We start from the raw sequence: 23,246 nt of genomic DNA, 5'->3' as shown, positions 1-23,246 counted from the left end.
AAGCTTGTAGCGTCATACCCAAGACGACTCTAGGCTGTAAATGCTCCCAAAGGTGCTTCAATAAAGTACTGAGTAAAGGGTCTGAATACCTATGTAAATGTAGAGTAAGGCTGTAACGCAACAAAATGTGGAAAAAGTCAAGGGGTCTGAATACTTTCCAAATGCACTGTATGTCTTCATACTGTAAGTTGTAGACAATAAACTGCATATTATTTCAATCTTATTCCCCCCAGACTTTTCTCTACCTGTGTTGGTACACGATCATGTCCTTGCTTGGACATTACAACAACTTCTTCTATGCCTGTCACTTGCTGGACATAGCCATCGGTGTGAAGGATCTGCGTACTATCCTGTCCTCTGTCACCCACAATGGGAAACAAGTAAGAGCTGACCAGGAAGACTCTTCCAGCCTCCGTGTGTAGTGAATGTGTGGCTGATTCTACTCATTCCCTGTCTCCCTCCTAGCTCATGATGACATTGGGCTTGTTGGCAGTGGTGGTGTATCTCTACACTGTAGTGGCCTTTATCTTCTTCCGCAAGTTTTACAACAAGAGTGAAGATGAGGATGAGCCGGATATGAAATGTGACGACATGATGACTGTGAGTCAGGGTTTCTGTCTCTGGTCTGCTCTGTGTGGTATACAATATGGTGTATAGTGGAGTCTACTTACTCCTGCCCTATATTCGATGTGCTCTCTTCCCTCCACTGTTCGTCAGTGCTACCTCTTCCATATGTATGTGGGCGTGCGTGCTGGCGGTGGCATAGGGGACGAGATCGAGGACCCGGCAGGAGACGTGTACGAGCTCTACCGGGTCATCTTTGACATCACCTTCTTCTTCTTTGTCATTGTCATCCTGTTGGCCATCATCCAGGGTAAGGCACCCGTCCCTCTTATGCAGGCCAAAACACTACCCAACTACTGTACAGTATACCTCAAGCAAGGCCCATTTCTGTCTGGGCATACTGAATGGATGGAAGGAGATATCTAGTTATAATTCCATTCTCCAGTGAGGCTGTGAGCTTGTGTGCTACCTACAGGTCTGATCATTGACGCCTTCGGAGAGCTCAGAGACCAACAGGAGCAGGTTAAGGAAGACATGGAGGTAGAAATAATTTATTTTATGGCTTTCCTCAGTTTTAGGTGAGTGAGTCAGATAGTTATGCACATACCAGCATCTTGTCTACCGTTTCTGTTTATTTGATCCTTGTAGACCAAGTGCTTCATCTGTGGAATTGGAAGCGACTACTTTGATACGACGCCGCACGGCTTCGAGACCCACACCCTAGAGGAACACAACTTGGCCAACTACATGTGAGTGTTCTCCCTGTCAGGCAGTCAACAGTGTGTGTCCGTGTCCATCAGCCATCACAATGACCTGCCTGTCTGTCCTCTGCAGGTTCTTCTTAATGTACCTCATCAACAAAGATGAGACGGAGCACACTGGCCAGGTGAGTCTGTCTGTCAGTCTTTCTGTTTGTGACACCAAATTCCTCGCCATTCATTTCAATTGGCTGTCTCTTCTTTTCATGCTCTATCCTACTGTCCTCTGTTGCAGGAGTCGTATGTGTGGAAGATGTACCAGGAGCGAGCGTGGGACTTCTTCCCTGCTGGCGACTGTTTCAGAAAGCAATATGAGGATCAGCTTGCATAACCATACTACTACAATTAGTAGGTTTAATATCATACTGTAATGTACTACTACAATTAGTAGGTTTAATAACATACTGTAATGCACTACTACAATTAGTAGGTTTAATAACATACTGTAACATACTACTACAATTAGTAAGTTTAATAACATACTAAACCAGACTGAAATAGCTGTACTATACTGTAACCATACTAAACCAGACTGAAATAGCTGTACTATACTGTAACCATACTAAACCAGACTGAAATAGCTGTACTATACTGTAACCATACTAAACCAGACTGAAATAGCTGTACTATTCTGTAACCATACTAAACCAGACTGAAATAGCTGTACTATACTGTAACCATACTAAACCAGACTGAAATAGCTGTACTATACTGTAACCATACTAAACCAGACTGAAATAGCTGTACTATACTGTAACCATACTAAACCAGACTGAAATAGCTGTACTATACTGTAACCATACTAAACCAGACTGAAATAGCTGTACTATACTGTAACCGTACTAAACCAGACTGAAATAGCTGTACTATGATGTACAGACCAGGGTGAAGGCACATTTATAGTGCTAGACCAAAAGAGGGCTTTTGTCCCTCTTGTTGGAATAGGCCAAACACATGCAAACTAAATTACTGCATTTAGAAGATGTGTTTGTTACCATGTCAGTTCTTGAAATGGGTGAATGAATGTGGGAAATACTGAAGTGCATATGTAGCAATAACAATTACATATTTCAATCAATGTCATCTCTCACACACGGTGCACATTGTTTGTCTGTGTTTGTAGACAATACAAATGTACATTTCTGTCAAATTTCAGTGTCTAAATTGTTTGAACAAACTTTATTAGTTGCATTGGTGTACTACTTTCTACTATAAGCCCAACTAAAGTATAGTGGCTGGTACTTCTATAAAAAAATGTAAAACAGAAATACCTAATTTACATAATTTATTAAGGAAGTATTTAAGTAACAAGGACTAAATACAAGTACTACATTTGTGACAGTTGCTTATTTTCGCTCTCGCTCTCTCTCTCTGAGTGGTCGTTTGGAGTGACTACGTGGGAGATAGTCACAGAGTACATCGATTTTTCCTTTAAAACAATGCACTCTGAGACTAATGACACAACAATCTCTTTGATAATATTTGACTATTCCGCTTGATTTTCCATCCCATTGGAACAGCTCTAAAACCACTCTGAGACTAATGACACAACAATCTCTTTGATAATATTTGACTATTCCGCTTGATTTTCCATCCCATTGGAACAGCTCTAAAACCACTCACACGGTACGTTGAATGTGTTGAGTGGCATACTTTCTTTAAATTCTCTTCAACTGCTACTTTTCAACTGACAACATTTGTGTTGCAAACACTACAGCTTTTCCTGAAACCTTCTCTGTCTCTGTTTAATGATTCATAATAATGTTGATTATTCTTATTTTTCCTCAATAGAACTAATTATGGTTAGTGTGCTGTTAACGTAGTAACTAGGGATTGTGTATTTTTTAGTTTTTAGTTTATTCAATGTTTTTTTAATGCCGACTCTAGTCTGTGAACACTATGAATGCATTATTATATCCAATACATTGTTTAGTTTACAAGAACTCACAACTTTGTGTTCTTAAAACAAAGATTGGTTTATTAATGAGTTTGTTCATTGGTTTATTAAATAAAGGTATTGATGCACTTGCAGTTTGATGTAGCTTTCTTTCAGTAGATGATTATACCAATTTATAACACACAGTCGCTGCCAATGAATTAGGTGATTTGATTTCTAAACTCAATATTGGGAAGATATGTAGCATGTGATGGGGGGCTGCACATTAGTAATAATTTACTGCAGTGTATGTGCACAACAAATCAATACACAACAGTATTTCAATAAAATGTGCATTTCAGTCCACATTTTTCAGTATTTCTATACAACCACTGGTAGTCACTGTATTTTCTCTAAGCCTCACTGCCTGAACACCATACGGTCCCATCCTTGACCTGTCCGTCCAGCAGGAGAGTGGAGGAGTGGGATGCCTGGAGCTGAAAAGTGATGCTTGAAGAGGAGGCCATCCAGCTCATGCTGTCCATAGAGTCATTGAGATAGGGCTGGGCCTCATGCTGAGGGCTGTCCACAGAGTCATTGAGATAGGGCTGGGCCTTGTGCTGAGGGCTGTCCACAGAGTCATTGAGATAGGGCTGGGCCTTGTGCTGAGGGCTGTCCACAGAGTCATTGAGATAGGGCTGGGCCTTGTGCTGAGGGCTGTCCATAGTCATTGATATAGGGCTGGGCCTTGTGCTGAGGGCTGTCCATAGAGTCATTGAGATAGGGCTGGGCCTTGTGCTGAGGGCAGAGAACATAGCGTTCTGCATGATCATGATGATGCACCTGGATTGTTTCCAGATTGCCCATGTCCTTCCAGTAGGACGGGTGAGGCAGTCCAAAGGGCTCCCAGCCCCCAATGGCCCCTAACAGAGAGCCTGAGGGCTCTTCCATGTTGACGTAGAGCAGGTCATCGGCCTCCTCCTGCTCAGGCATATCCTCCAGGGCTTTCTCCAGGTCACAGCGCAGAGAGGGGAACCCTGGGCAGTCCTTAGGACTCAGCAGCCAGCAGGAGAACATCAGGAAGTAGCTACAGTATGAAGGAGAGGAGGGGATGACTGAGGCTTATACAACATGAGAAAAAATAAACACCATTTCAGGTACTCCACGAAGGTTACGTTGCCTCTACTGTATACCAGCAAATAATGATAATTCAGTGAACCAACTCATACTATTCAAGGATTTATGTGTACAGATCCAGAACTAGAAACTCACATGGTGTCCAGGCAGCCAGGGGGCTGTTTGAGGCGGTTGACCTGCCTAAGGTAGTCGTAGATCTCACTGTTTTCCACTCCAGGGTGGCTATCTCCCACATAGTCACTCCAAACGACCACTCAGAGAGAGAGAGTGATAATAAGCAACTGTCACAAATGTTGTACTTGTATTTAGTTCTTGTTACTTAAATATTGACATACTTATTTAATACTAACTTGATTACTTATGTAAATAAGGTATTTCTGTTTTGCAAAAATGTCTAAAAACCTTTTTTCCCTCTATCTGAAGGGTCTGAATACTTTCTGAATGCACTGTATGTCGAAGGATTTTAAAACACGAATACAGAGGGGTACATGGAGCACATCATGTAGCCAGACCAAGTCAGGAAGGATTTCTCACCACATCACTCTTGGTGGTGTAAACTCTGTCTACCAGGCTCTCCATAGCGATCCGTTTCACTGGCATCTTTGAAATGCATCCTTGTCTATAGTAGTCCCCCGTTATAGATCTTCTTAGAAAGGCCAAAATCTGACACACAGACAGTCATATTCTCATTCAGCCTGCAGGACAGATATGTACAACATAATAAACACTGTATTGTTACTTGTATCACTCAACATGCAAGACTTTCACAGAAAAACGTTGAAGAGATTGTGTGAGAAAGAGTGGAACACATTGACAAAAGAGAGGTGAGAATCCTCACATGCAGTTTCGCGCTGCCAGGTCTCTATGGATGGACCTCTTGTCGCTCAGGTATTCCATTCCCCGTGCCACGTCTGTCATGAACTTCACCAGCATCTGAGAAGGCAGGGACTGATGGATGGAGAGGAGACGGAGACGATTAGATGAGGCAGTTTTCTCCAACAGGGGGTGCTATACAGCAGCACAAATGGAAAATGCATAAAAGGAGAAAGGCCACAATGCCAAAATGTATTTGTGTAACAAAAACTTTACGATCTGTGTGGGAGGGAAGGGAACTGACCAAAGGATTGTCCACAAGTCTAGAGTAGAGCAGGAAACTGTAGAGGTCCCCATGCTTCATATAGGGCACTCCTTCATACAAGCAGCCTCCCCGAGGAAGTCCTCCATCTCAGTGCGAGTGCAGATGGAAACTAAGAGAAGGTGAGAGGGAGGAGAAGGTGACTCAGGTAAAATATGGGAGAGGCATGGTGGAAACTGACACTGTCTGATTACTCACTCTTCATGGTCTTCACAGCTACTTTGAGGACAGTCTGTTGGTGCACCAGAAGCCCTTTTGGACAGAGCCAAACTCCCCTGCAGAGTAAGTAAGTTGTTAGTCAGGTGGGTGTATCTGGGGATCTAAGCCTCTTAAGGGCCTGGGATGTTTACTCGTAGCCTGAGTAGTTCATGTCTAGGTTACATCATGTTTGATAAAGGCTTCAGTCAGAGCTCACTCACCCTCTCCAAGGGTCTTGCCCAGGGTCAGCTTGTGACTGTCCACCATCACATCCTGCAACCTCTGCTTCAATTCATCACTAATCACCAGGCTGTTCACTGTGGAAAGGGATAGATAATAGTCCCTTACACTGAAACAGGGATTTCTGCAAACATTACATCTTGGAAAATAACTTTAGCATGAATCCTCCCCCACTGTCCTTAAACAACTGCCAAAACATATCAGAGTGATGCCTTACAGAGGATGTTGTTCTTGTGAAATCCCGGCTCAGTAACACATTATATAATTTTTCTGCTGCGGTTTTGAAAAACAACCCAGATCATGAAGCCATTATTGTTAAGCTGCTCCAGGCTTACAGTATATATTTTTCCTTCCTGTTTACCTCACCATAACAATGCTATATTCACACTATCAACAAACACACCCCGAAACTATGATTTAAACCAGTGGTTCCCAAACTGTGGGGCGCGCCTGCGAGGGGTCGGCAGGGGGGGAACTCCAGCTTTCAACTTACTCTTGAACATTGTAAAAGTAGAATGCACAAGGTGACATTTCAGTATTGGGAAGTGCATCATCAGTTCCTCTTGTCATGTCAGTCATTTCAGACCTTAGAGAGCTATTTATAAATTGTCAGAAATGTCCAGATCAACTGGTCCATATTTATTTAGCTAAGTTTTTAAGCCCTTAGATTTTGTTGTAATGTTCGAGTCACTCAAATATCACATCAATACACATTAGACATGACAAAATGTGTAGAATTGCAGGAAATATGCTTTAAACCTGCAACATTTTCTCTCCACCAACAAGAGGGGTGTGAACAGTTTGTGTCATGAACAGAGCTTGTACCATAGAAATAGATGTGGCGTGCGTGCAGGGGGGAATGTTCCCCAATACTGTAAGGTCGGCCTGCGTGAAAAAGTTTGGGATCACCTGATTTAGACAGTTTTCCATTTTTATTGTAATAAATCAACTAAAAGGTGTAGGTGCCTTGACCCCTAGAAATACTAGCAGTATGACTCTACCAAGATTCGTATTCTGTTCTCAATTAAATCCAAAGGGTTGTGTTAACAGCCAGATCATGACACTACTCTGCTTCTCCACATCTGGCACAGAACAACATTGAGCAACAGGATGAAATCCAAGCCTCAACATCTGTTCCTGAACTCTCACCCTGCACGACACATCATTTGATTCCAATCATTCACTTAAATAACTAATATATCCGCTCATCCTGCACTGTTTCTCTTATGTCACTGGCATGGCAACTCACATGTGGCTTCATTTGACTGACGATTGTAGGTGCGTCCTGCACTGTATCTCACCACAAAATCCCCACCAGCGTTCCTCATAGGGTAAAATGTCTTCCTGTTGCACACACAGATGGTTTAAATGAATCATCTGACAGTAATGAAAAACAATGGAACAAAGTGATACAGGGACAGTGGTGTAAAGCAATTAAGTACAAAAAAAAAAGATTTATATTTTTGACAACTTTTACTTTTACTTCCCCTCAATCCTAAAGAAAATAATGTACTTTCACTCCATACATTTTCGCTTACACCCAGAAGTACTCGTTACATTTTGAATGCTTAGTAGAATAGGAAAATGGCTCAATTCACATACTTATCAAGAGAACATCCCTGGGCATCCCTACTGCCTCTGATCTGGCGGACTCACTAAACAGAGAACATCCCTGGGCATCCCTACTGCCTCTGATCTGGCGGACTCACTAAACACCAATGCTTCATTTGTAAGTTATGTCTGTTATGTGCCCCTGGCTATCCGTAAATGTATATATTTTTTTTATTTTTTTATTTTACCTTTATTTAACTAGGCAAGTCAGTTAAGAACAAATTCTTATTTTCAATGATGGTCTAGGAACAGTGGGTTAACTGCCTGTTCAGGGGCAGAACGACAGATTTGTACCATGTCAGCTTGGGGATTTGTCACCTTGTCAGCTTGGGGATTTGTCACCTTGTCAGCTTGGGGATTTGTCACCTTGTCAGCTTGGGGATTTGTCACCTTGTCAGCTTGGGGATTTGAACTTGCATCCTTCCAGTTACTAGTCCAACGCTCTAACCAATAGGCCACCCTGCCACCCCATATTGCTTAATATCAGCAATTTTAAATTATTTACACTTTTACTTTTGATACTTAAGTATATTTTTGCAATTACATATATTTTTAATACTTAAGTATATTTAAAACCAAATAATTTTAGACTTTTACTGGATGACTTTTACTTGAGTCATTTTCTATTAAGGTATCTATACTTTTAGTCAAGTATGACAATTGGGTACTTTTTCCAACACTGTACAGGGAGAACTATAGGTACATACCCAAAGCATGTCTCTCTTTGTCTCAGTATAATTGCATATATAGCATAATGTGCTACCGATTAAATCAACCTAGAAAACACAGCCCCTCAAATATTCACTTTGAATCTCCTGCTGTTTTCCCTTCTCCTTGACCCATCACAGCCATCCTGTTGTCTCCCTCGGTTCTGTCCAGACTGACCAGGGTGCTTCTGTTTGCGGGATTGGACTGGGCTCCAGGGTCCGCAACCTGCAACAGTACAGGCACTCACACTCAGGGACACACTGCCCAGGAGGCTAGAGAGAGGGATAGCTAGCTCAGAGGACTGAACTGACTCCATAACAGCCTAAGACAGGTAAAAAGAACAACAGCAAAGATACCGATTACACTGTGTGTGTGTGTGTGTGTGTGTGTGTGTGTGTGTGTGTGTGTGTGTCAAATCAAATTTTATTTGTCACATACACATGGTTAGTAGATGTTAATGCGAGTGTAGCGAAATGCTTGTGCTTCTAGTTCCGACAATGCAGTAATAACCAACGAGTAATCTAGCTAACAATTCCAAAACTACTACCTTATACACACAAGTGTAAAGGGATAAAGAATATGTACATAAAGATATATGAATGAGTGATGGTACAGAGCGGCATAGGCAAGATGCAGTAGAGTATATACATATGAGATGAGTATGTAAACAGAGTGGCATAGTTTAAAGTGGCTAGTGATACATAGATTACAAATATGCAGTAGATGATATAGAGTACAGTATATACGTATACATATGAGATAAATAATGTAGGGTATGTAAACATTATATTAAGTAGCATTGTTTAAAGTGGCTAGTGATATATTTTACATCAATTCCCATCAATTCCCATTATTAAAGTGGCTCTGTGTGTGTGTGTGTGTGTGTGTGTGTGTGTGTGTGTTACCTGGGGCATGTTAGCAGTGAGGTATTCCACTCTTGTAGCCCGTCTCTCTCCCTCTCCCTCTATCCCTCCAACCTTCTGTCTGTCTCTCCCTCTATCCCTCCAACCCTCTGTCTGTCTCTCCCTCTGCCTAAGCACCTCTGACTCCTGTTGAGAGATGTACTGTAGGTGAGAGAGATAAGATATCTTTCCAAAATATTCCTGTACATCTTTGTGTGGAGGTCGGGAACATATGCTCTATTTACAACACAAAGTATAGCGCACGCACACACACAGACAGAGACAGAGACAGAGACAGAGACAGACAGACAGACAGACAGACAGACAGACAGACAGACAGACAGACAGACAGACAGACAGACAGACAGACAGACAGACACACCTTGAAGATCTGTGCCACCTCATGCGTGTGCATGCTATCTTCAGATAAAGAGACAGAGTATAGAGTCTAAATGGTTAGGTTACACAAAGACCTCAGATTCATGAGTCTTCCACTGCATGCAACAACAAACTTACGGAAAGAACCAGTACGATGTCTTTTTTTTCTCCTCCACACAGTCAACATTGTGTAGTTAATCAAATCAAATGAATCCAAACTTACATTCTCACAGCACAAGAAGGGTGTTTTATTTCAACTCTAAAATCTGGTTACTGATTTGATTGAATTGCCGTTTTTCCTGACTACTGTCACGCCCTGACCTTAGAGAGCCTTTTTTATTCTCTATTTGGTTAGGTCAGGGTGTGACTTGGGTGGGCAAATCTATGTTTCTATTTCTTTGTTGGCCTAGTATGGTTCCCAATCAGAGGCAGCTGTTTATCGTTGTCTCTGATTGGGGATCATACTCAGGCAACCCTTTTTCCCACCTTAGATTGTGGGATCTTGTTTGTGTGTAGTTGCTTTCTGCACTGCATGTAGCTTTACGTTCGTTTCTGTATTTTGTTGTTTTTTTGGTTTAATTTTAAATAAAAGTAAAATGTACTTCTACCACGCTGCACCTTGGTCCCCTCATTTCAACGAACGTGACAACTTCATTTTACTTCAGGAAAATGATTTATAGGTCAGCATGGGTTGATGTGCACTACACCACTGTGGTAGTGGCTGTTTCCCCTTTCTCTTCGAAAGTCTCTCTTTCCCTTTTTCACAAGCATGTCTACATTGCAGACTGTGGAAAGCATGAGAAAAAAACGCTTCTCCTCTAGCCTTAATTCAAACACACTGCAGCATTATGAACACAGCAGGATTGCACCACCTCTGCCAAACCATGAATAGACCATGTTTAATGTGTTTCCCTCCTGCTCTCAGTACCTCCTCCTTCACTCAGGCAGCTTGCTCAATATAGAAGTTTATATTTAAAACACTGAGAATGGAGCGGAGGAGTGTTCCTACTGGCAAACTTGACTGTCTATTACCATCTCAGAGGACTACCACTGACAATCTTTATTTAATGTTGGGTCCCTATCGCTTCAGTTTATTTGATCAAAAAACACTTGAGAATGTTTAATCAATTCCCAAATAGTTTTTTCAAGAACAATCTTTGTTCCAAAACCAGTCTTTCACAGTGAGTCACTCAACTGAGACTACTCTCGTTGCTCCTCCCATATTTCCTGTGTGTCTCTGAGCTCTGCTACATAGGTGTTGTTGCACTTGTTGAATTCCCTTATTGTAAGTCAGGATGAAATCATCTGCCAAAAGGACTAAGAAATGTAGAAGTGAATACAAATAACTATCACGTCAACTCCCGCTCCGGCGCTCAACGTCACCGGTCTACTAACCACTTGTCCTGCCAACCCATCTTTACGCATACCTGGCAACCATCATTATGCACACCTCGTCTCATCGGTCACACCTGAACTTCATTAATCCCTTGATTACTTATCCTTTATACAGCACTCTTTAGTCATCAGGTAGTATTGTTTTTGTTTTCATGTCAGACGCTTCTCGTGTTTTGTATTGCTCCATGTTTGTTGTTATTAAACTCACTAACTGCACCTGCTTCCTGACTCCCTGCATCTACTTTATAATAACGAAAAACATTAGTAACATAATTTTATAAACACTGATGGGTTGTAGGTGGAAGATTGTGGCGTACAGCTTACCTCCTTCAGCTGTGTGCAGTGTTACCCATGGTGTCCACGGGGAAGCACCCTGACTACTACGGCAAGCCACCCTCACGTCATAGAAGGTGTAGGGCTTCAGTTCAGGGATCAGGTGTTGAGCAGGTGGTACATAGACATTCTGATTATGGATCAGGAGATTACGCAACGTGTTGCGGTAAGGACCAGACGGAGCTGCCTGAAATATCAATCATGGTACACAGTGCATAAAACATTAATACCACTTTCACCTGGATTCACCTGGTCAGTCTATGTCATGGAAAGAGCAGGTGTTCATAATGTTTTATACCCTGTGTATAACTCATGAGCAGTTACTTTTAGATTGGCTCTGTATCTGGACTATTCTATAGTCAGTCACACCAGTTTCTTGGATTAGTCTTACCCGTATAGAACACAGAGACAGGATATACCCCTCCAAAGCCAGGCTCCCAGGAGATGTGTAGGGAAGAGTTGGTGACCTCTACAACTTGGATTTTCTGTGCCTGGGAGGGAACCACTATTCCAAGACAGAAAGAGAGATAGTCATGGATAAAAACCAATCCTATCAACATGTTAAGTAATGTCTGTTGCACCCCTGCCCTGTTGGTACGGACCCGGCACAGTTCCAGAGGCTGAGGTAGCCACACCTTCACTGTTGTGTGCTTCACAGGAGAAGCTGCTGGTATGGTTGAGGCCTAAATGGTGACAGTCAGAGAGGTGGTCAGTGATATAATGAATGCTTTTGATTTTATCAACCCTCTTTTATGAAAGAATTGCCTCTGAAAATATGTTTTACATCATCACACAATACATAACAGAAATGCTTTTTCCTCGTGTCACTATGTAAATGTTTTCTTTTTTTATCTTTAACTCTGCATTGTTGGAAAAGGACCATTAAATCAGCATTTCACTGTTAGTCTACACCTGTTGTTTACAAAGTATGTGACAAATACAATTTGATTTTGATTTTTGATTTGATTTTGATTTGTTCTACGTGTGGCATGCAAATAAGACAGTCTTTGCCTGTGATATTGAGAGTAGAGGGAGAATGGGACACTGGGTCCTGTAGCGTGTTGAGTGGTCCTCCGTTCTGCAGCCAGATGATCCTGACTGGTTCTGGAGGCCCACGGGCCAAACACTGCAGGCTGAGGCTAACAGTAGCCACCACTGTCACGTCATGAGGCTTCACTGAGAAATGTGGGATTCCTTGAAAAGATTATGAAATTTCAGTAAGATATTGTAGAATATAGACAGACATTTTATTAAAACGAGAAAAGGGACAGTTTACCCTCCAGCTGAATGTGCCCCTCCTGGGACATCAAGTCCTTCCTCCCAACTGTTGCCATACAACAGTATCTCCCAATGTCTGACAGCTTCACATGATCAATTCTGAGGACGGACAGACAGACAGACAGACAGACAGACAGACAGACAGACAGACATATATTTAAAAATAAGATGCATTGTTGTTCTGACTGACATAACGTAAACACAGAGAGAGAGTCATACTAAGGAAAGACCTGAGTTCACTGATGGTCAGCCAACCTCCTTCAGTGACAGTGACACTTGATTGGTGTCAGCGTAATCCAGGGATTGACCGTCCCTCAACCACACCACACCCGGAGGCTCCTCTCCACCCCCATCTCCCTGGAGAGTACAGAGCACCTGTAGCGGCTTACCCAGGGATAAGGTTACGTTGGCCGGGCTCTTCAAAAATTGAAACACTTAATTAAAAAAAACAGGTGGGACACCCACAACACCTCTGAATGTTAAACTGATATTCAGTGACTATTGCTTTTAATTAATTCATAGATTAATAAATACCAAAGTTCATTAGGGGAAGCATGAGTTAAGAGTAGTTTAACATTAAATAGAGAATAAAATTGTATTGTCAATTCCCTTTAATAGTAGCCTACAGATGTAGGATCTTAATTTGATCGCCCTCTTGCAAGAGAACTTTACTGCACTGCAGGAACTATAAAACCTGAAGTGTATTTGAGGTTTAAAAAGGCTTCTGAAGTTTGTAATTTCCACTCTGAAATATCAGACTTGATTTTCCCGTACGAAAAATGTATCAAGCCCTACAAAAATGTTCATTAATTACAATCCACGTAATAATGAACATTTTCTGTTGTTGCAGGATTCTTTCCTGTTGTAGCAAACTGGCTCAAATTAAAAACCTATATCTGTAACTATATCAGTCTAAAACCTTCGTAAGTAAGATAAACCATAATGAAGGAAAAACATGAACTTTTAAAAAGGTTTTTCAAATAATAAAATATACGTTATGACAGCGCCTCCGTTATCGTCCATGCTGACTCACCTGGCACAGGTAGGCCTAGCACTGTCCATCAACAGAAGAACAAATAACGGCACACACCCCCCGCTGCCGTTCATCCTCGTTCAGGTTTGCTCTTGAAGAATAAGATTGCTCTCTACTATGCCTCAGACATATTTACACGATTCCTGGCAAGAATGAGTCATCTTCCATGCACAGTATCCAGATGTTAGACTTTATTTCTTGAAGGTTTCAGCTGCTTTCCAAAAAGTATACTTTAGACTATTCCATGGGAATTCTTTAAATTGTTTTGCTCCTTCGAGGAGTCGAATTTAAAAAATAGGATACATCAAATCCAGCTAGTTTAGTTTGTAATAAGCAAATAGTGCGCGAGTATTAGACAGTCTCTCAACATCGGTTGAATTACTCTATGGGCAAACTTTAGCTCTTGACATGTTTTCCCTCCATTACTCCTCCCTCCCTTTTCTTCACTTACTTTATTGACCGTCATGCACACTCAATCATTGAAGAAACACTCCTCGACCGAATTTGGGAAAGCCTGCTCCATAATGAATGGAATTCTATAGTATTTCAATTAAATATTTCAAGGAAAAAATGATTTTGTATGTTTAGCTCACATCATATAATGTAAAAGTTCAAGTGTCTGTCATAGAATAAACGTGGCAAAAACAAATGTAGACATTAACCACTGGGCAAAAAAAGGTTGAATCAACATTGTTTCCACATCTAAATCCACTGTCATAACATGATATACTGTCATAACATGATATACCAGTCAGCTGAGAAAACAGTAAAATGGTCAATAACATTATTATCTTAGAGGCAGCAGACTTTACACATGCAAAAACAAATGTATAGGCCTACAAATTTCACTCCTCAAGACTAGTCGGGTGTGTTTCTAAAATGAGGAAACAGAGGATTTAGTAGTAGGCTATTTCCTGGTTTTGACTAAGTGGTGTACAGCTACGACCAGAAGTGACTTTTATGTAGCATGTTAATAGAATTAACGTAGTAGGTTAGGAAACCAGTTAAGGTTAGCTAAAACGTTCTCATAACCTGCTACGAAAAGTCACTTTTGGGTCATGGCTGTACTCCATCTAGTCACAACCCTATTTCATGGCAACATAAAAACATTCAACATACAGTCCATGGGGTATTACTGCGCCCTTGTGGACGTTCTTAGAATCACAACACTGCAATAAAATGTCCTAGGCCAAAACAGCATAATCTCATGCCATAGCAGTGCTCTTCAATCATAGTCCTTGGGGTTCATCGATGGCTAATACTACCTGATTCAAATAATCAACTAATAATTATCAATCCTAAAATGAACCTTGTTTGACGGTGGGCCGGAGCAAAAGCCTACACACCCTGTTGGTCCTCAGAGCCAGGCTTGAAAAACAAGATGTTATACATGATCTCTCATCTGGATATTCAAATAATGAATGACAGAAAAGCACATCTTCGTATGAAAGAATACGCTAGCACATGATAAAGGATGGATGCACGTATGAGAAAACTTAATGTCAGTTTTCATTGTTAAAGTTCTTATGAAATACAAACAAATAAAATGTTTATCTGCAGAGATGTGAATGACTGTTATCCTGCAGCAAAATGCTTAAGGTCTGTTCCATGTATGATATTTTAAAACCATATGGGATTTATGCTGCAACATTCACATAGGCTATTAAAGATTAACATGGTATCAGTCTGTCCATTCCTATTTCCCACAAACCATCTGTGGAGAGATACAGCAATCCCCTGTGGCCGCCATAATCTGGGGTCAAAGGCCAGTGAGGGATTGTCAATGTGATCTCATTGCACCCTACCACAGGGGGTTGTTGTTGACTTCACATGAAAGTGTTAATGGGATTAAGATTAAGAAATACACCAATTATTGAGGATTTAATCACTGAGTCATAGTACATGTTTTAGTGATTGGGGACTTTAATCACTGAGTCATAGTACATGTTTTAGTGATTGAGGACTTTAATCACTGAGTCATAGTACATGTTTTAGTGATTGAGGACTTAAATCACTGAGTCATAGTGCAAGTCTTAGTTATTTTAGTGCATGCAAGTATCGATAGGAAATACTATCAAGTGGCTCAAGAGAAGAGAGTGGTTATGCACCATGTCAGTAATAGCACAATAGACAGTACAGATTATATGTGCTTTACCCAGTGAATGCGTGCTTTCTCTAATTCTATTTGCATTAGTGAAAATGTTGCACAAATGGTTAGGCTATAGGTCATTTTGTAAGTTAGGAATTTTGCATTAGATTTGACCATTCATACTCCAGTACTTTACTTTTGATTTGCACTGGCACGTGTTGTTTATGTGATTGTACTTGGCTTGCATGAGGACAGTAAAACCAATCTCATTCCAAGCTTCTGAACTGCCCCTGTGTGGGATGCTCCAGCTGAATGGGGATTATGCCTCGGCACTAAAACACACCAAACACACACAGGCATGCTCACTCGCCCACTTTGCATCCTTCCTAAATACAGCCATCGCTCTCTCCATCTCTTGCGCCTTGTCTCTCATGGAGGCTAACCTTTAAATATGAGTGTTGCAGGGATTCACCGTGGATTTCTCAGGAAGTATGGTAAGACACCAGTTCTCCTCTCTTTTACTTTAGTTATTTTTGTTTAGTAGTAATAATTGGTAGGACGTTACTTGAAATATTATTGTAATGTACATTTATTGATGTTTTTTTTTTTATGTATTAATTTCTGTCAAATAATGATTATCTTCAGTTTTGGGACAAAATTGAAGCCTATGTCAAATCCATAGAAATATTTATTAGATGATGACTAGCATAAACAGACAAGCTTCTTTTGCATTATGACAACGGGGAAATGTTTTACAGTCTATGTCCGGTGCTAAGCTAGATCTATTGAGCTTTACGGGCATCAATACAGCATTTCTAAATTGTGACTAAATACAGGACACTTAGGAGTGGGCGGCAGGTAGCCTAGTGGTTAAGCTCGCTGGGCCAATAACCGAAAGGTTGCTGGTTTGAATCTCAGAGCTGACTAGGTGGAAAAAATGTGTTGATGTAAAATGAGTGGTGCATGTTCCATCAACATACCATGCATTGCATAACGTGGAATTAGTTGGGCAAATGCAGAGAAAAATAGTGCTTTGGAGTTCTGGCACAGACAATCTAGGGCAGGAATAGATCAAGAATAGATTAGTAGATCAGACCACATCATTTGTATCAATTAATGAGGACATGGTCATATGATGCAGTCAAATGCCATATGCTAGTGGGATAACAGCTGTTCAGACTGTCTCCTGTCCGGGACTGATGGTTCTATATGCTCTGATGAAGTGCATCACTTTGGTTTGCACATGTAGTGAGTGGATCCAGATGTGTGGCACTGTTTATTCTAGTTCAAGTGCACGCTATAGGCAGTATTATCTGCTTGGTCCAGCCCCCTCTTGATCCTCCAACCATGTGACTTGTTTTAATCCTAAAGGAGGAGAGGATAGGAAGCAGAGAGTGGACATGTTTGAAACCACTGGCACACTGCTTCCATCATCATCATCATCATTGTGGAAAAGTTAGTTTAACCTTGTACTGCAGTGGGCTAAATCAGAGTCACACAGAGTGTTTCTTGGTAGTCTTAAACAAATCTGCTTTGAAACAATAGTATACACCTAACACACATGGTTAATCCTTCCATCGTGCTTTGGTTGTTAAATATTTCTGTTCTGAAAAATGTATGTAGTCCTAAGTGCCTCTAAAGAGCTTTGCCTTTGTTTGTTCCGCTCTCTCACCATCCATCATGCACTCTTCCTGCTTCCTGTCCCCTGCGCTACCAACCTCCACCTCTCACTTCCAGGTGGCTTTATGTTCAAACAATGGAAGGAGAGGTACCTCATATTGACAGCTGACGGCTGTGTGTTGGTGAGTCGCGATGCAGTGTCCCCTCCTGACCAGATGGTGGCATTGCAGGGTGGCTGTGAGGCCATCGTGGAGGGCAGGGAGATCCTGGACCTGCCCAAGCTGCCCTCTGGAGGACGCAGGGACTGCTGCTTTGCTCTGATCCTGCCTCAGGAGAAGTTCCTGCTGCTATTGGCTGACAAAGCAGAAGACTGCAGGTCAGTTGGCAGAGCAATGTGAGATAGAGGCTGGGGTGGGATGGGGATTACTGGAGTTGGCAGCATTGTGCATTGTCAGCGATTTACTTTCTTTCATCTCACGTTGATGAAACTATGTTCTGAGTACTACTGAAGTAATAATGTGTCATATTCTCTCCTCAGTCAATGGGTCAACATGCTGAGGAAAGTGCGAGAGGTGAGTCTATGCCTCCTTAAATTAAATCTTAATCCGCCTTCCTCATTTTAAAAAAACTGGGAATGTTGTCAGTGATGTGACTGTGAGCGATAGCATTGCAAGATGTAGGGTATTCTTCCTCAACGGTTTGATATCACAGCTATACACTTTTCTACTCTACAGAGTGTATCATCACCAATGTCCTCCTGTAGACGCCATAATGCTTCAGCACGATGCATCACTGACAGAGACCCGCTTCCAGACCCCATTTCTGACAAAGATCCCCCAACTCCACCACTGAGTGATATGGAGATCTTATCTCCTGGGCCAAGATACCCTGGGCCAAGATCTCCTGGGCCAAGATCACCTAGGCCGAGATCTCCTGGGCCAACCTCTCCTGGCTTAATCTCTGCTGGGCCAAATTATCCTGGGCCAACCACAGGTGACATTCAACAAAAGGAAAATGGTGAGAAATACAAGATTTACGGACATTACTATACAAACTTGTTTATGCAATTTTGTCTCTGAATTAATTTACCCACTTTACCCAGTCCATTAAGTTTTTCTTTGGTTGAGTCTGTAGGAAAAAAAACCTGCAGTCCAGTGGCGTAGAGTAGACAGCAACTAAGGATGTGCATGACATTCTCTCCACCCTCCACCACAGGCCAGAACTCTCCCCACATGAAGAGGGACAAAGGGACTAGTCGTTCAGTGGGCTGTCTGCGCCATGGCACCAGCCATGATGCCCAGGCAGTGAGGGCTGTGTATCTGATGATGGGAGGGGCCGCTGCTTCCTCTGCCATGGGTTACCTGGGTGCATGCTCTCCTGCTAATCCTGACGTAAGGCCACCTGACCTGCCACCCAGCACAGACTTCTCTAACCTGGGCTCAGCAGGGGCATACCACTCCTGCAACCAGACTGTTGTTGACTCTCCTCACTTCCACAGCTTTGACTTTGAGGGGGCAGACTCAGACTTTGATGCCTTTGACTGTGGGGGATTTTCATTCTAGGGGGGGAAATGATGATTTACCTACCGTCAAGACTTTCAATCCTCCTGTTCATCCTTTATGAAAATACAAGGGCAATAATTGCCTCTTATTGTTGCCACCCTTTGTAAGTGATATGTACTGATGCAAAACATTTGAGCTATTTTATCTTATCTTTGATATAATTGATTTGGTTACAACCTGTCTGCTGTCATCCTCTGGCTATGGAGAGAGCGTGGATTTCTTGACGCCGTTTTAAATAACGTAACGTAAGCGTACCTTGTCTTTATAACTATTTCCCCCACACCTATCTCCTTAACTCTGGCTCTGCCATGTGTTAGCTAAGTTCATTGTCATTGTTTCGTTTCCTTATTTATATGTTGCTTAAATAAATGCCAGGGTTCGATAGAAAATGTTTTGTGCTTTCTTGTCTCTTTCATTTCCATAGCGAGCAATACGCAGCCTTGTGTAGCCTAGCACACATTAAAGCGTCATCACATTAGGGGTGAGTGGGGTAAGTGGAGCAATTTTTTACATTCAGCGTCACTCTGTCAAGGGTAATATAGTATTATTTATTTAAAAGATATCGACATATATCTATGAATGTTGTGCATCCCTGGAAATAATCACAATTCATGTAAACATTACAATTTTGAAAACATAGCTTGTACAAAAAAAAAGTGGTCTCTTGGCACAACTTACCCCAGGTATGGGGTAAATTTAACCGCCTACAAATGAATGTACTGAATGAAATATTACCACTTCCTTTGGAAAACCATGTCTATATGTATTTCACAAACACAATTCAACACAATAACAATCCCTTTCTTGTCTTTCAATCATTTTAAAGTGGCAATATGTAACTTTTTGGGCGACCCGACCAAATCCACATATAAATGTGAGTTCTATAGATCTATCATCCTACTTGAAAACAAGTCTAAGAAGCGGTAGATCTGTTCTATGTCTGCTATTTCTATGCGTCCTGTTCTTAAGTTTTGGTTTTGCTCTATTCATTTTGTTTTTGTTTCACCAGCTTCAAACAGCTGAAACAGCAATATTTTGGGTTGGAAAATATATGGAAAATATATTTCACAGTGGTTTAGATGGTACAATGATTCTCCATACTATACTAAGTTACTTTGTCAAATGAACTGAAATTAGGCGACTATTAGAGTTTTAGCAACCAAGAAATGGTGGAGCGATTTCTGCATAGTGCAACTTTAAGCATATTTCAATACAGGCTTATCACCTAAAAAAAACATTGTACTTTTTTTTAACACTTTTGACATAGGCCAGGCCCTGTTGTTACCTCATATCCCAGCGATAATACTTTGCATTAGGTCTGGGAAGAAACACTGACATTTGCTCAACTTGCCATTGGCTCACCATATTGGCTCATCAACTTACCCCATAGCCATTGTCTAAACTTACCCATGGCAAACATTTGGACTATATTAGCCCACACAGCTAAAAGGATGCACTTCCTTCTAGGCAGTGGTATGAAGTACTTATTAAGTAAAAATATTTTAAAGTACTACTTAAGTAGTTTTTGGGGGTATCTGTACATCACTATTTGCTTTTACTGTCAACTTCACGCATTTCTCAAGTGAACATCCCTGGTCATCCCTGCTGCCTCTGACCTGGCGACTCACGAAACACAAATTCTTCGCTTGTAAATTACATTTGGCAACTTTTTCCACCACTGATGCTAGGTTTAGGGTAACATGTTGAAGCTTATAGAGACCCCAACTGATGTATAAAACAATCCTAAAATGATCTATTTTCGATTAGATACAAGCAAGCATCATGAAATCTCTAACACAATATATTAATTTGACTTGGTGAAAATCCATTATTTGGACATAACTTGCTTACCACTTTTTCCAACGTGGTTTCTTCCTTCACAGACTACATGAAATGAGGACCTCGTCCTAAATATTTGGTCAAAATATTAATTTTGTTCATTGTTTCCTAGAAACACGGGTGGCGCACGCATAGACCATTTGGCTCAACTGACACCACTCTCTCCTACATTACATATATTTTATTGATAGAAATGTACACAGCCAGCTATACTATTGTGCAGTGTATGTGGAAGAAAACACTTCCATGGCAATAAACTAGCGGACAATTAATTTCCCTAGTTTCCTACAAGGTCATCCAACAATCCATACTGACTGTCGAAGGAAGGGAACAGAGCAAAGTCACATTTTCTATCTGTGGATTTTGAATTCGCGCTTTGCCTGCTTTCTATCGTCAACCTCCGTAGTTTCCTGTTTGGTTTCCAAGGAAATGAGGATCATGGTGGCTTCGGTGTTTTCATCTGAGTGAATCCTTGGGGTATGTTTTTTACATTATTATTGTTTTTCACTGGCAATGTTTTATATAAATTGTTGAAACGTTAGCTAATCAAATGTGTTAGCTTGCTAGCTAACCAACAACCATTTTGCAGGCCAGCTATGTTGACGAATGTATCTTTTGACCCTACGAGGCTAGCTAACGTTAGCCAGCTAGCTATAACGGTACTCCTAACTAACGTTAATCCCAGCTAGCTAGTGACTGTAAACAGAGATTTACACCAATTCAACGTTATGTTCTCTACCTGTAGGAAAAGGAGCTGCACAGATACCGGTAATGGCAGAGTTGCACATTATCGGTCAGATCGTTGGGGCTAGCGGCTTCCCTCAGAGCAGTCTTTTCTGTAAATGGGGAATTCATACAGGTGTTTTTCCGTTATAATCAGATTATTTTATTGAGTATGATGTGTACTTTACCTTATCCGCTATGGTTGTGATTCTCAGTTTCCAACAACACTTATCTCGTTATGTAAGGAGGTGCATGGAGACTTCTCTCTGGCCTGAAGGAGGGGCAGACCCAGGTGGATTTGCCTCAGACGGGGGATACGGCATACTGGAGTCATCCCATTGATCTGCACTACACCACTAAAGGACTGCAAGGTAACAAACTAGCTTCCTGGCAAATTCAAAGTAACAGTTCATCACACATGTAAATCAAAAGCTAGCTACAGTATATACATAGTCACCTCTACCACGCCTAGTTTTCAGGGTAATACCAGGGTAAGACTCGTTTGTCTTTTATTCTCCTTCAGGTTGGCCCAAGCTTCACCTGCAGGTTTGGCACCAGGATTCATTTGGGCGCTGTCAGCTGTATGGTTATGGATATTGCCATGTGCCCTCCAGCCCAGGGCACCACCATGTACGCTGTGTGACCTGGAGACCACTGGGATCCTGGCAAGAGCAGATAGCTCAAACCTTTGTGGGTGGAGGTCCCCAGCTGCGCTCCCCAGACCTCGTATACAGTGGGGCGGACAGATATAGGCTGCACACAGTTGCTATGGGCACTGTGGAGCTGGAGCTAGGCATCATCATGCGACACTTTGACAGATATGGTGTAGAGAGCTGAAATGTAGAGATGGGAGAGCGTAGGGTGAATGGAGGGAAGCCTGAAGGGAGCACTGTATTGTTAGTGGGTGGGGGCGGTGTGGATTTGGACCATATCTGCACCAGGGCACATAAAATAAGGTCAGATGATATATTTTGCCTTGTGAGATGTGTTGATGTGGCATACATGCTGAGAAAAACCCAATATGCAAATGTAGGTATTTCCCCTCTTTCTCCACCAGCAGCGTGTGTGGTGGCTGGGTGGGGTGAGCCTTTCAACACCATCTGCCTTCCCAATTGTCAATATCTTTTAGAACATTTCATATAATCGAGGTTGTATTTTAAACAATGCGAGACAGATTTTGTACTGCACTTAATTTCAGTTTGATACTTTTCTATGAATTCCTTGTGTTTTATATAGTAGAATTATGTAAATAAATCAATACAATGTACCAAACCTGATGCCTTTGATCTTTAACCTAACTTACCTATCTTTTTTCTGTACAAATATTCACTCAAGGTTAGGCTTGCAAGTGCCATTACTGATAGCCACAATTAATTCACTCATCAACATTTTCTGTAATATTATGAAGTACTTATTATCAATGTTTGATAGTAGGTGGTAAACACAGAAGTGAGACAAAATATATTAACTACGAATATATTGTATCCATGTCAGTCTATTTGAATGATACTCTGTTTTTAGCACTTGCAGGTCTATTGAATTTAGCAAATCAACCAGTTAACACAAGCCTACCAGGCGAGCTAAATTACTTCTGCTCGCTTCGAGGCAAGTAACACTGAATCATGCAAGAGAGCATCATCTACTGAGAACGACTGTAAACTCGCTCTCTGTAGCTGATGTGAGTAACACCTTTAAACAGGTCAACATTCACAAGGCCGCAGGGCCAGACAGATTACCAGGACGTGTACTCACCAGGACCCTGGGACTAAACACCTCCCTCTGCAACTGGATCCTGGACTTCCTGACGGGCCGCCCCCAGGGGGTAAGGGTAGGTAACAACACATCCGGCACGGTGATCCTCGGAGCG

The 23,246-nt window shown here is 41.6% G+C and overlaps 3 protein-coding genes, 2 long non-coding RNA genes and 1 pseudogene across 8 annotated transcripts in view; 3 read left to right on the top strand and 3 right to left on the bottom strand.

Moving 5' to 3' along the window:
- Positions 1–2,841, top strand: part of LOC110509422 (ryanodine receptor 1) — a 90,731-nt gene extending 87,890 nt beyond the window's left edge. Inside the window, exons 97-103 of the mRNA XM_090226241.1 lie at positions 234–380; positions 466–600; positions 718–874; positions 1,040–1,104; positions 1,213–1,313; positions 1,399–1,450; positions 1,558–2,841. Of these exons, the coding sequence (XP_090082367.1) occupies positions 234–380; positions 466–600; positions 718–874; positions 1,040–1,104; positions 1,213–1,313; positions 1,399–1,450; positions 1,558–1,653 (753 nt within the window). The 3' untranslated portion in view covers positions 1,654–2,841. The remainder of the gene's footprint in view (positions 1–233; positions 381–465; positions 601–717; positions 875–1,039; positions 1,105–1,212; positions 1,314–1,398; positions 1,451–1,557) is intronic.
- Positions 2,842–3,273: 432 nt separating this feature from the next.
- LOC110509423 (tyrosine-protein kinase receptor UFO-like) lies at positions 3,274–7,352 on the bottom strand (annotated as a pseudogene). The gene is made up of 8 exons (XR_016493243.1): positions 7,158–7,352; positions 5,890–5,985; positions 5,669–5,745; positions 5,453–5,582; positions 5,174–5,283; positions 4,870–5,030; positions 4,471–4,588; positions 3,274–4,285 (listed from the first exon to the last, which is right to left on the bottom strand). The product of XR_016493243.1 is annotated as a tyrosine-protein kinase receptor UFO-like (transcript).
- Positions 7,353–7,894: 542 nt separating this feature from the next.
- LOC118945354 (uncharacterized) lies at positions 7,895–12,429 on the bottom strand. 2 transcript variants are annotated; one of them, XR_005040517.2, is made up of 5 exons: positions 11,838–12,429; positions 11,627–11,740; positions 11,227–11,422; positions 9,133–9,276; positions 7,895–8,452 (listed from the first exon to the last, which is right to left on the bottom strand). It is a non-coding gene; the product is annotated as an uncharacterized LOC118945354 (long non-coding RNA). The 2 variants fall into 2 exon arrangements; XR_016493244.1 differs by having other exon boundaries at positions 7,919–8,549.
- A 3,070-nt stretch (positions 12,430–15,499) lies between these two features.
- LOC118945355 (uncharacterized) lies at positions 15,500–17,507 on the bottom strand. The gene is made up of 2 exons (XR_005040518.2): positions 17,408–17,507; positions 15,500–17,000 (listed from the first exon to the last, which is right to left on the bottom strand). It is a non-coding gene; the product is annotated as an uncharacterized LOC118945355 (long non-coding RNA).
- Positions 15,996–19,206, top strand: LOC110510049 (uncharacterized). Of its 2 annotated transcripts, XM_021591329.3 has the most exons (5): positions 15,996–16,129; positions 17,373–17,631; positions 17,794–17,827; positions 17,990–18,272; positions 18,471–19,206. In XM_021591329.3, exons 1-5 carry the CDS (start codon positions 16,087–16,089, stop codon positions 18,815–18,817), a joined length of 966 nt encoding a protein of 321 aa, XP_021447004.1. In that variant the 5' UTR covers positions 15,996–16,086; the 3' UTR covers positions 18,818–19,206. The 2 variants fall into 2 exon arrangements, with proteins under 2 accessions (XP_021447004.1, XP_090082782.1); XM_090226656.1 differs by lacking the exon at positions 15,996–16,129 and having other exon boundaries at positions 17,104–17,631.
- A 1,647-nt stretch (positions 19,207–20,853) lies between these two features.
- LOC110510050 (B9 domain-containing protein 2) lies at positions 20,854–22,651 on the top strand. The gene is made up of 4 exons (XM_021591331.3): positions 20,854–21,133; positions 21,402–21,515; positions 21,625–21,750; positions 21,903–22,651. The coding sequence occupies exons 2-4, from the start codon at positions 21,428–21,430 to the stop codon at positions 22,214–22,216; spliced, it is 528 nt and encodes a 175-aa protein (XP_021447006.1). The 5' UTR covers positions 20,854–21,133; positions 21,402–21,427; the 3' UTR covers positions 22,217–22,651.
- Positions 22,652–23,246: the final 595 nt, after the last annotated feature.

The sequence above is a fragment of the Oncorhynchus mykiss genome, chromosome 29, assembly GCF_057628025.1.
Source record: "Oncorhynchus mykiss isolate SJ-2025 chromosome 29, ASM5762802v1, whole genome shotgun sequence".
Taxonomy (NCBI): Eukaryota; Metazoa; Chordata; class Actinopteri; order Salmoniformes; family Salmonidae; genus Oncorhynchus; species Oncorhynchus mykiss.
The sequence above is the reverse complement of the archived record's forward strand: the minus strand, read 5'-3'. Positions and strand labels throughout refer to the sequence as shown.